This window comes from Cyprinodon tularosa, unplaced genomic scaffold (assembly GCF_016077235.1).
Source record: "Cyprinodon tularosa strain WSP-4 unplaced genomic scaffold, ASM1607723v1 ctg920, whole genome shotgun sequence".
NCBI classification, from domain to species: domain Eukaryota; kingdom Metazoa; phylum Chordata; class Actinopteri; order Cyprinodontiformes; family Cyprinodontidae; genus Cyprinodon; species Cyprinodon tularosa.
Genome location: NW_024039697.1, coordinates 112,399 through 125,947, shown reverse-complemented (window position 1 = coordinate 125,947; position 13,549 = coordinate 112,399). Strand labels below are relative to the sequence as shown.

Genomic DNA, 13,549 nt, shown 5'->3' with positions numbered 1-13,549 from the left:
CCACAATAGAACCTCATATTTCACCCTTTAAATGTGTGATGATAATATATATATATATATATATATATATATATATATGTATATAAAATGGAAAATCCTGGATGCAGTCAAGGTTTACTGGATGTAAAGGGAAGCCTTTATTTAGCCAAATGACACAGAACTTTAGAAACATTCTGGAACATTCAGGTTCTGCTGAAAAGATCTGGATCCAAAATGACTTCAGTAGCAGATATTTCCCAACATAGCTCCATGTGTGGCCTAAAATCTCAAGTGGATGTGGCTGACGTAAGGGCTTGTTTGTTAAGTCCGGGTGAACAGAGTTTGCACTAAAACGTGAGTTTTGAGTCTGAATGGAGCACACTAGAACTAGCAGTAGACATTCTGCTCTGTCAGGCTCTCTGCGCAATAAGTGCTGTAAAACCTGACATTATCAATGAAAAATGTCGTTATCAATTGAACGCCAACGCGAGCGTTCAACTTCTCAGATTGAACGTCGCTCTCTTCACGTCCATTACTTCAAAACTGATCCGCACACTGTTCACTAAAATTATGAACGTATTCAGTGAACGCCGTTCATTGATCACATTCATGCACAACACTGCCCGTCGCTATAATAACATCTTAGGCAATAGTTGAGACAGTATCTACCCCTCAGTCAGGCTCGGACTGGTAATGTGTGATCCCTAATGTCAGTGTGCGAGGGCCGGCCCTCTTTACAGTAAATCATACCGGCCCCAACACTTCCTCCCCGGCTGAAGCTCCTACCTGTAACAGTAAATAACTCAAGGAGCTCTAGAAGTAATCCAGTATTAACCACCTAAATGATGCATGCAGATTATATAGCCCTTCCTTGTCATTCACATCCTTGTGACGGTTGGCAAGAATTTTCTATTTCTTCAAACTGTAAAATCCTTGCAACAAACTATAAATTATAATGAAACTGAAATGCTTTCTTTAAACCAAACTATGATGTTCCTCTTAAATGTGACGAATTTATGTTTGAATGTTTTGCATCTAAATGCTAACCTTTCTTGTCTTACGTGCATTGTTGCCAGATTGGGATGTTTCCCAATACTTGAAGATAGATTAGTCAATCCAAAATGTGTGTTCGTATTTTGTTTCGTATTTGAGACGCACTGGGGTGGGGGCAAAAGGTCAGAACAAGGAGAGAGATATACGCACTGGCAGTCGTTTGTGAAAAACGTTTTTTGGCTGACGCGTTGGTGGATGGAACAAAATAGCAAGCAAGGTAGATGAGGATGAGGAAGGCTGGAGAACTGTCTCAAATGGTTTGAGGCTCTGGCAAAAAAGCCAAACTTAAAGTGGTTTTAGATTCAAGGAAATAAAGGAGAATTAGAAGAAACTAGTTCAGATGAAAAAAGAATTGTGGGAAGGAAGGTTGTCAGAGAAGAGATAAAAATAATACTTAAATTCAGGTAAACAATAATGAAGAGCAAAACAACAAAGCATTGGATGTTTAACATCTAGGAAAAAGACAGGTTAAAGAGATAAAAGTCGTAGGAGAGAATAAAACAGTGACATTAGTCATAGCAGGAATACCAATTATCAAGGATTTAGACTGATTAAAGAATAACATTTTTGGAGGCAAGGCTGACAAGGCAAAGAAACTTTATAAAAACATACCAGGGAAAACGGTGGCAAGCACGTCACTGCTGATAGTCAGTTCTACCAGAAAGAGTCAAAATAGGCTTCAAATGTTTACCAGTTAGGCTGCTACAGACGCCTGGCAGCAGTTTGTCGAGGAAAGCAAAGGTGTTCAAAATGCGCAGAAGAACCCAGAATTGAGGAGTGCAAGAAAGAAGATGAAGAAAGGTGCTGCAACTGTGGAGGGCAGTTTTTAGTATAGTATGGACTGTGTGATGTATGGCGAACTCTAAATCCTGACAAGAGCAAGTATTTATATTTCTCACATGTACATAAAACCTAATCAAGCACTGATTATTTTATCACGGATACTAAATGTTTGCCACAGACCAGTTCCATGTTCATTCATGTAACTCCTGGGACTAGACCATGGTGTTTCAATTCAACCTTGCTGTTGGATAAAAACTTTTTAAGGTTTATTCAGGAGTAGATATCTTTTTATTTTGATGCTAGCTCCTCCCAAGGGACTACCATCCGTGTAGAATTGGATGCCTTTAAGGCCTACATCAGAGGACATATTATTGCCCACTCAGCAAAAAAACAAAATAAGAAACAGGGCAACAATGAACAGAATAATCAAGTGAAATAACACAAAGAAATTAATGTGAAATATGCTCTTGAACAGTGCCCAGAATGTAAAAAAAAAAAAAGAGTTTAACTAATATCAAAGCTGGACTTACTGGCAACATATTCAGCTGAACGTTTGCTCTTACATGACGAATCCTAATTTTACGTGCACAACGACCAACGTGATAAACTGTTAGCAACTTTGCTTAAGGGCTCTAGGGCTGTTGATTTGTTGATTTCCTTGCTGAATTTTATATTCCCATAGTTTTTATATTCCCATCACAACTTAGAAATAGACCAGATGCACTAAAAACCCAGGCAGAAGTTTCCCTTGCATAACCTCAATGCAATCTGGCAAGTTCCCAGGTCCAGATAATCCTTACTGATTGCTTTGAACAAGGCTCTCTACCCGAGTCCTTTTATGAAGCTTGAATCATACTTGTTGCAGAAAAAGGGATGAAAGAAATTCCAAAGAAATGCACCTCATACAGACCTATTTCTCTTTTACAAAATATCAGCCTAAATTCTCTCCCATAGGTTTGAAACTTTTCTACCATCAGTTATTTCCAAAGACCAAACAGGTTTCATTAAAGGTCAGCTCTTTGTTTTAATGTTGGAAGACTGCATAGCATTGTTTATTCCATTCCCACAGACTCGGATAAGTGTCGTCTCTTTGATGTGGAGCAAGCCTTTGACCAGGTTCAATTTGACTCTGCTTGCTTGAGTAGATATGCTTTTGGGCGAAGTTTCAAGCTGCCTTAAACTCACTGAGTTCTAATTCAAATTTTATAGAAAACATTAGTTAACTTAACTTAAATTAAGTCAAAAATATGTAAAATTCCTAAATTATAAATGTATATTGACCTCATAAGAAATATAATTTTTATTTAACTTAATTGTAAAGAAATGTAATTTCAAGCAGCTCCCTTAATATATTTGAATCTCTTGCCCTGTTTTTTTATTTCATGCTTTTCTGTGCCCCCATGAAAACACGCTGGCCCCCTCCTGGCCCCCTGGTACATTTGGTCTAGATCCGCCACTGTTCCTCCCCTTCACTAGAAAATTAGTCCTATATTTTCATTTTTTAATCAAGGATTAAACCTCTGCCGTTTCCCAGGATGCACAGCTTTGAGTGGTAACTAGGTGACTGCCAGAGAGTAACCAGAGAAACTTATCGGACTGATCCAATCAGCTCTCTGACAACCAGCCGCCTGGAACGCTGGTTGATCAGAGCATCGCTTTGGACAAAAACGCTGCACAGGTTTCACAACCTCCCCATAACCTGCCCTCTCTTGTTGTATCTGTGCAATCGAAGTAGTTCTAATCCACACATGGTGCACCTCGCAGAGTCTAAAATCGGGATAATTTATCCGACTCGCGGGCATCCGTGAACAACTATCTATATCAGGACTTCCGGGAGACTTAGGATGTCTGCTAGTGTTTGTGATTTCATTCCCCTCCCACTTGTGCTCTGACTGTTCATCTGGCCCTCCTGTGCTGCTGCTGCTCAGCTTTATTACCACTGATTTCTCTCACCTGTTTTGCCAGCCTTCTTAAGCAGGCCTCTGACTAGTTGGCAGTGCCAGATTGCCTGAAAAGCCTTGGTTAGTAAGCATCCAGCATCTTTCTCTGTGTCTTTACCTGATCCTGACCTGTTTTTGCCTCCTGGTATTGGAGCCTGCCTAGCCCCTGTTGGACCTGGGTCTTTGTGCCCCCTGGATCCCTGACCTGTTTCTGTGCCCTGACTTTGTTCCTGGATTCTGTTTTGGATTCTCTGAATTTCTGATCACCCGGCACTGACCGCGGACCTCCTTTGACCGCGATTACCTGCCAAGCCTCAGTGAGAAATAACTGTCAAGGAACCTGGTTTTGTGGCTTTATAACAAAATGCTGAGTATTTTAGACACCTCCTCACCTAACCTTAAAATTTCATTTCAGACCTAAATGTGACTATACTGGATGAGACATTGTTAAACTAGTTAAGAGAGATTTTTAAAAGTTGCTATCTCTGTGACATGACTTGCTAGTTGTTGGTTTATGTTTGGAATAAACACAAATCTCTTTAAATTCTGTGGATATGGGGTGGTGTTTAGGGCTGGTCCTGGACTACACTGCTGCTCGCCTCCATATTGTGACGTCTAGTCCCGTGCCAATGGGCTCACTGCCCCATGGGACCTCAGCAATATGGCCTCTGAGCTCAGCGCCCATCAGGAAATGGGACCCTTTGGGGTTTAACCCAGATCAGGCTCCGGATGTTCTCATCAACCTTTCTCTGGATCGTGAAGCCCTCCCTATATCTGCCCTCCTTGTGCCCCAGTTATCTGGGCTGCTTCTGGATAATGGGGCCTGTATCACCTCTTTTTTTGTCCAAGGCCCTGTAGGGTGAGTCTGGGGCCGCCTAAAATTGCTATTAAACACATTTTCCTATCTAAGGGATACTCGCTGCTCTGGAAGCTTTTTCTGATGTTTACTTTGGTTATTTGCTGTCTTCTCATTGCTGTTTCCTGTTCCTGTCATCTCATCCAGATGTGGAAGAAGACTTTTATGTTTATTGCTATAATAGATCACAGTCAGGGAGGAGATAGACCAGGGTAGCAGTTAGAATGATGTAGGGTCTTTACATTTAAGTTTAATATAAATTCCCTTGAATATCTATTGCAGAGAGAAATCAGTCAGGTATTTGGCTTTCTCAGATATTTTACAGGAAAGGTGAAACTGAATGCTAGAACCGAGGAATCACTCAAAATAAAATTGTCCTCTCACTTTTAAGATGATGGTTACACCCCTGCCTACAGCCCAGCTTGTCATGATGCTTTTAAGTGATCTGACTCACATGCAGACAACCACTCAGAGAACCAAGGTCAAGTTAAACAGGTTTATTGAAGAGAATCAAAGGAAGTTGAATCTGGAACTCTGATGAACCGGAACTAGAAGTGAGAAGGGAAGTTCACAGCGGTTAGTTCAGTGGCCGTAGGAAACTGGATTGAGTTCTAGAATATAGAGGAAGCGGGACTCACGTTGGAGGGGGTTTCAGTCTTATCCTTGAAATCCAGAAAGTGTGGGTTTATCCAGAGGAAGGGCAACTCGTCGGAGGGCGGACAGGTTGGTTTGGGTTGGACCCTGAGGAGTTATTTGAGCGGACTGCCACTTGGAATTCTGACGGAACTTGAATGGGTCGTGTGGAGGTTTTTCCCCTACTCAGTGTGAAAACAAAAGATCCTTCCAGGGGGAGAAGGCCAAACATCCAGTTTGCAGGAAGGTATCCTGCCAAAGGCAAAGACAAAAACAGTGTTAATCTCAGAGAGACAAAGGCTTAGGTTAGACTCAGCTAATCTCAGCTTGGCTAGAGTACCCAAAACTGGCAAACACTCTGGCGTTGAGGTAGTGGCAGTCAACGGCTCAAATATTCTTCAGTGATGAACCAACGAGCTGCAGGTGTGCAGGAGGGCCAACGAGGACAGGGCACCACCTGGTGGTGGAGGGAGAGACAAACACAAAAAACAACCCACACTAACTGGCTTCCTAACACAGCTGTTCATTTGTTAAAATATAAAGGTTAATATTTTAAAAGCTGTCAGTGTCAGTTATACTTCTTGTTGCGGTGGATATTTTTTTGCTGTGTTGAATGTATTTTGCTGAGTGTTATTATACAATGTATGTCAGATAAAAAAGGGTGGACTGAACTCTACGCCTTCGTATATCTTTAAGACAGTGAAGAATAAATCCACAGACAAAAGACATATATTTGGCTACATAGGCATACATTTACCACCTGTTGATTAGGACTTAAAATACAAACCCTTTCAAAGTAAATACAGGTCCCAGTTAGACATTCATAAGAGAAGATGATGCTCTAAGCATGACAATCAGCATCTAGTTTGTGTACTTCTTATAAAATCTGTAGAAATGAAAGAAACCAAACGTGACCTGACACTCCAGTCAAACATCAAAAAGGAACATGTGTATGGCAGGCCCCTTTGAAATTGATTAGCTTGACTTAATATTTATTTCTTATATCTCCAAAAACATTTCTTATCTAAAATATATATTTTCTTCAGTTAGGTTCCTTTCTATTAGATCACCATGATTTTCTCCTTTGGGATTTTTTCTTACCGTTTCTTGGTCGTTGGCTAGACACTGTCTGGATGGGGTAATGAGTTTACCCAGTAGAGAAGCTGCAGAGAAGTATTGTGGAAACACCAAGTGTCAGTCTGTGCAATTTACACCAGGGAACTAGCTGCATTCTTACAAAGCAAATTCTGTGCTTTAAACAGTAAACAACCCATCCATCCATCCTCTTCCCTTTATTCCATCAGGGTGGGGCTGGTACCTCTCTCTGGCAGTCTAAGGCTGCGAAACTGTAGGAATGTTGGCAGTAACTGCAAAAAAGAAATATCTGATTTCACATTTCATTTTTAATTTAGTTTAAACTTTACTTGGTTTAGGCTTTGAAATAATAGTATGTTTTCATGTTTGTATGCCTTTTTTTGTGTGTTTCAGATGGGTGTTCCTTTGGGAAAAGGCCTACCAGGTGAGAGACACGGCTATAGAGTCCTCGGTTATGACCAAGGTCAAAGGCTTTGGAAACTACAATAATAGAGTCATGGATGTTGCAGATTACGTCACTCCTACACAGGTATGGGTCAGTGGTTTTAAGAAACTAGCAGACAGATGCCTGGAAATGATGAACCACACTATCCATGTTTCTGCAGGGAGGTTCTGTCTTTTGCATCATCACCAAAATGATAACAACAGAAAACCAAGTGCAAGGATACTGTCCTGAGGTCAGATGTTATTCACTATCCATGACAGATCTGTTGCTCTGATATTCAGTTCAGTTTATTCACAATGCATCTCAAAGCACTTTACAGAGACAACTCAATCAACTCCCTCAGATTGGTGAAAAGTTTTATATCGAGGAACCCCAGCTGATTGCATTGAGCTATTGACTTGCAGGACATGCCTCCCCTGTATGAGCTTAGTATCATGATACAGGACAGAGGGACCCAGTATTCAAGGCGAGACAGACCGGGGGATAACTCAAAATGTTTATTAAAAACAGGCCTGGCTGTGAATCCACTGTATCAGCAGCTAGAGCGTCTTGACTGGAAACTCTGTTGGAGAAAAACACAGGTAAATGACCATGATAACCTGACAGTGGATGATTATCCATCCGAGTCCCTTAACAGGTTTAACAGCTCAGTCCATCTCCATAGAATGAGGTAGGATTCAGCCGGTGGGCTGCCAAACAGATGCAACGGGCGCCACCCAGAGTGTACCAGAATCTAAAGCCCCAGAGCAGGGCCGGTTCTAGCCCTTTGGTTGCCCTAGGCGAGATTGAGATTGAGTTTTCCTCTAAATAAAATATATCAGGTATATTTACCCTGATTTCTGACATTGATTAGTGATTAAAGAAAGGATTAACCCTCTACAAACAAAAGTGCTTTTATGAATACCATTACAAAATTAAAAGTTTGAAGTTGTTGTTTTTTTTTTGTTCACATATTCTATGATGAACAGCCATAACTTCATATATTTTGATCATTATTTGTACATCCCCTTTGAATACTCAATGCAGATAATCACTACAAAATATTTTATTTATATTAGTATCTTCTACCCATTCTCAAGCTAATAATATAGCACATAATTCTGCTGCATATATACTGAGAAAAAAATTATGTCAACATTAGGGATGGGGATCGTTAATATTTATTGATATCGATACCTTTATCGATACTCCTTATCGATCCGAGTCTTTATCGATACCACTATCGATACTTTTCTGTTATTTGGTGGAAAGACGATGCAACAAAATTTTTTTAACAGAATTGGTATTGCTTCTATTGCTTAATAAGTGAGCATAACAAAAACGTTTCTAGCCTTCAATAAACATGGCTAATGTAATAGGCCACTTTGAAATGACATAAAACTAACTAGAATATATTTTCATAATTGTTGGTTAATGTATTGTCTACTGTCACTTTTCATCATGTTTTTAGTGATTAGGAAAATATTTAACAAATAAATAATTGTATTTTAAATTAAATGTAATTTTTAATAAATGTTGGCATCAGTAGTTTAATTATATATAGAGCAATATACAACTGTATTACTCATGTTTCTCGCCAAAAACAAAATTTCCCGTTTTCTTTACGTTACACTTGAACGCATCATGATAACCTAATTGTCATTTTACTGAGCCAATCTGAACACATCATCACGCAGCACGTCTGAAACTTTATTTACTTTTCAAGCTAACTAGCTTGTATGCTTCCGATTACAAGACGGATTTCACAATTAATATTTTTAACTGACCGGACAAGCTACAAAGTCTGTGTGCGCGCTTACCAGTGGTACTCTGAGTGGATGATGAAGACGGGCCGACTGCGGCAGCAGCTGGAGGAGGAGGAGGAGTCTTTTCCGTTCAGCCATCCTCGATTCGTGAGCAGAGTTAACTGCCAGACTTCACTAGTTTTACTTTTAATATCTGTTTGCTTACAATTTCATTCCAAAATATTGGTGTACATGCTGCAGTGATTGACGTCACGACTTCCGGGATGGAGGGCGCTTGAAAAGTGATCAGAATCTTTTCCGATTTTCTCTTAAATGTGAAAAAATAAATAAAAAAACAGTGGTATATTTATTTGTTCATATTTTGCTATTTATATATACGTAAGGTTAAGTCAAACTGACGGACGCTTCATAACCGGTTTAATTCGCTTTTTTTTCTAATTCTATGATTAATGGGAAGTAAGCCTAAGGGCGACACTATAGAGGGCGCCCCCAACACATTTGTCGCCCTAGGCAATTGCCTAGCTCGCCTATAGCAATCGCCGGCCCTGCCCCAGAGAACGAGCAGGCATCCGAGCCAGATCAGGGAAACAGATCAGAACAGAAAGGCTCAGAGGTCCAAGAGTCCGGAGCCTGGACAGGGATACCGATGAGAATAGGAACAGGCTAGTTCAGGGTTCCAGGAGTCCACAGATGGTTCAGGCAGAATGTTCAGATGGGAACAGGCTCAGTGGCTCGGAGGCAGAAGGTCAGAGACCAGGTTGGGATATCAGGAGCACTACGGGACGCTAACAAAAAGTTCTCTCCACTAAGCCAAGACAGTAACAGAGCAAGCTCAGTGGTTGAGAGGCAGAACAGGATCAGGAAATCAGAAACACTCCTACACTAAAAAAACCCTCTCTCCACTGGCCCCTTAGAATGAGAAAATGAACAAGAGCAATAGCATCAATAATCATGATGGCTGGGACTGAGCAGTATAAATAGAAGCAGCAGCAGGTGGATTAGATAAACAGAGTTGGAAACTAGGCAGAGTTAGGCAGGTGAATGAAATGAGCTATTAGGCTAGCCATCAAAGCCAAGTTCATGACACTTGAACCAACGAAATACACTTGCATCTGTCTGTTGGGTCCACAGCGCCAACCTTCACACGGAGAATGCATGAAGCAAAAGGTGAAAAACTCCCTTTTCAAAACAAGGAACTTCAGCAAAACCAGACTCACTGTGTAACTACATAGTCACCTTGGCCAATAACTAGTTACTTTCACTAAGCACTAACTGAGTCACTAACCTTCTTTTCAGGGGGGTAACTTGTAACTATAACTAGTACAACTATTAAGTAACATTAGAGCATGAAGTCAGAATTCTGCCAAAGAGCCACTGCACATAAAAATTACTCATTACTTTATTTAAAACACCACCATGTAAACTTTTCTCCACATGCATTTTGAAAGTTTTATCTGAGCAGATTTGATAAAATGAGTCCCTCAATAATCACAAGCATGAGCACATGCTCCTTTTCTGCTCTAGTGGCTTGCTTTCTTTGTGCCTGTTCTCTCCTACTCTTGTATAAATCTGTTTCTGCATGCTCATGTTAACCTTTTTTCCCATCTCCTCCCAGAGTTTGTTATTTTTCTGTCCTATTTTGTCAATATAGCTTTGGGTATAGATGTCCCAGAGCCAGACGATAGCCCAACACTTTTGCTTTCACCAGCAGACCATTATGACTGTTGTCATAAGGTTCCTCCTGATATTTCTATATTAAACTTTATATAAAAATGTATACAATGGAGATTGAGATGGAAAGGAAGGTGAGAAAAAAGATGGTATAAAACTAAGGGGAGAGAGAAAAGATAGAGACAGGAAAGAGTGCAGGAAAAGAGACAAAATAAAACAAAACAGCAAAAATAGACGACACAGAAGACATGGTACTTCTTAGAAGTCTGCTCACACACCTTTATGAGATGACAGGAACATAAAACAGAGAACATAACAGAGACATGACAGACATAACAGGGGATATAACCTTTACAGAACATTTCAGCAAAAAGAAGACAACAGACAACCAAATGAAAAATCTAAAATCTTTCAGGGCAGCGGGTATCCCTTAGATATCCATGTGTGTGGAAGGAAAAACCTATGATGATTACACTGTATTATTCAGGATGGTATATATCTGTAGCTACAGCTTGGTATGTATCATTAGTTTGATTCTGTGAACAAAGCCAGAAAGAAAATGGGGATTTAAATTTACCCAATATGAAAAATACTTTAGGACAACACACACAAGATTTTTATTAATTTCTACAAATAACAAATAACCTGACCAAACATAATGATTGGGAATATGTTCATAAGAAATAGAATGATTTGTACGGAGAGCTCTCCGCACAAAGCATTCTGGGATATATCTGCCTCTTCTGAGGCCTTTCTTTTCTTCTCATACACACTGTAGACACTTTTTCTCTTACGACCCTCAAACATTTTCAAAGACCTTTGGTGAGAAAGGTGAGCTTCAATGACTGTCTGAAAGCATAGCTAAACCACAGATCATATAAACATATCACCCGAATGATTAACATTTAGAAGGACCACTGATTTAGATGGTCCAACTGGAAATAAAAGATTGTCCTATTTACCTATGAGGTGTTTTTAAGCAGGATTTATACTTCCACTTGAGTAATAAACATTAATATTTTTGACACCTATGCCCTTATATTTTTCTAAATTTGGGGCTGTACACTTTATCTTGGTTTGTAATTTTGATGTACAGAAACTTCCTTTTAAGCTCACCAGTTTTCACCACCTGGCTTTTTTGTCTTGGTGATTTATCTCTAAGCATAACTTTTCTCCTCAGCATTTTTTCTAATTTTGTCATTTTTATGATGGGTTTAACCTTCAATTTTGACTCCAGAATTGTAGTCGATCGGATCCCTCCTTCATAGGGAGGTGACATCTATTCTTGTTTCACCATATTGGAACTGGTTTGTGACTGATCTGTCCTGGAAGCATATTTGCCTGATTCCTACTCACTTTTTCCTCACTAAAACGTGAAAGAAATGTGCTTTAAAGACACACAGGATTCAATCTGCCTTAAACTACCTGAAAGCATTAAATTTTTATATTTTTGTGAGGTTCAATTTTGATGATATTCTCCCAGAATCGGTTTGTGTCCAAATTCCAAAACCTTCGGGCAACATTTCTGTAACCATGTGTTTAATTATTTTAGAGGATTTTCCATTACCATGGAAACACTGTATTGGCATTACAGTAAAATGTACCAAATATTTTCTTTAACAATTTTTTAAATATCCTAGCAAAACCTTCAATTCAGTTTATTTCTATAGCGCCAATTTACAAAACATGTCATCTCAAGGCACTTTACAGTTCACCAGATCATCCAGTCAGATTGATTAAAAGTATTAAGGAAAACCAGTTGATTGCGTTAACTCCTTGACTCTTCAGCAATCCCTCACACCGAGCATGCTTGTAGCGACAGTGGAGAGGAAAACTACCTTTTAACAGGAAGAAACCTCCAGCAGAACCAGGCTCAGTGTGAGCGGCCATCTGCTGAGGCCGACTGGGGTTCAAGGAGACAGAAGCAGAGATAGAAAAAGGCAACAGTAAAAGGCGGCCCTGTCCAGGAAACACACAGCCAGGCAGATGAGCTCCAAGCCAGCTTCCATGTCAGAGGATGAAGAGAGCACATCCAGTTAGTCACAGTCAGAGAAACAGGACTACACTGAAAAACAGGCCAAGCTCCAACATCTAGAAACAAAGGTGTTAATGGCAGCAGCACAGCTGATATTTCTCTCCAGGATGGAGTCACAGCCAAACAGGAACAGACCAGATGAAGCTACTATGAGAAAAAGCAGAGAGAGCAGAACGTTAGAGATTGAACTAACGGATTCTGCAGAGTGGGAGAATAGAGATAGAATGAAGTAGAATGATGAAAAAGTGGTCCCTATGTCCTCCAGCAGTCTAAGCCTATAGCAGCATAACTATAGATATAGCTCATGATAACCTGAGCCACTCTAACTATAAGCTTTATCAAAAAGGAAAGTTTTTAGCATAGCCTTAAATTCGTGAGAAACGGCTGTTCCAGACGTTGCATATCTAAATTCTCCCAAGTAGTGAATTACTTTACACGAGTGAATAAAGTAATCGTGATTGGTCGTTTATCAAGAGGCCGCGATTGTTGTGGCGGAAGGTTTGCAAGCAAGTTTGACTGTGGCCATTTTCTCAGAAGCATTTTTTTAACCAGTTAGCAATATAATGCTAGTAGGTTCCCAATGAGAAATTATATTGGGACCAAGTAGCACTAACAGTGACTTAGAGACAACACTGTCAAGGAACCACTAGTTAACCTGCAGATTGAGAGCAAAGTGCTCTGTTAGGAACATAAGGAACAATCAGATCTCTGATATCAGATGGAGCTTGGCCATTTAAGGCTTTATATGTGAGAAGGAGGATTTTAAATTCTATTCTGGATTTAACAGGAAGCCGATGAAGAGAAGCCAGGATAGGCGAGATATGATCTCTCTTTTTCATTTTCATCAGAACTCTGGCTGCAGCATTTTAGATCAGCTGAAGGCTTTTAACTACAGTTTGTGGACTTCCTGATAGTAAAGAATTGCAATAGTCCAGCCTTGAAGTAACAAATGCATGGACTAGTTTCTCAGCATCTCCCCTGGACAGGAGATTTCTAATTTTTGAGATATTCCTCAGATGATAGAAGGAAATTCTAAAAACCTCTTTGATCTGGGATTTTAATGACAGGTCCTGATAAAAAAAATAATTAATAAATATTAACACCGCTTATTTTATGGGCCTCACCACGGTCGGCCTCCTCCATCCCCTCTCGCATCTATACATTGAGGGTTCAGGGTTTTCGAAGGGGGGGTGCGCTGGCACCGCCTATCCCCCGGAGGGGGGGTGGACTGTGCCGGACACCCCCTCTTGGTACTCCCAGTTTTAATTACATCTGAGAGCAACACGCATCAACACCACATCTGAGTGGGCGCAG

General features: G+C 40.2%; 1 protein-coding gene across 1 annotated transcript in view; it reads left to right on the top strand.

Annotated features, from left to right (window-relative positions):
* p2rx3b (purinergic receptor P2X, ligand-gated ion channel, 3b) overlaps positions 1-13,549 on the top strand; it is a 52,887-nt gene that overhangs the window by 2,000 nt on the left and 37,338 nt on the right. The window contains exons 2-3 of the mRNA XM_038274596.1: positions 6,733-6,868; positions 6,945-7,016. Coding sequence (XP_038130524.1) covers positions 6,733-6,868; positions 6,945-7,016 — 208 coding nt within the window. The remainder of the gene's footprint in view (positions 1-6,732; positions 6,869-6,944; positions 7,017-13,549) is intronic.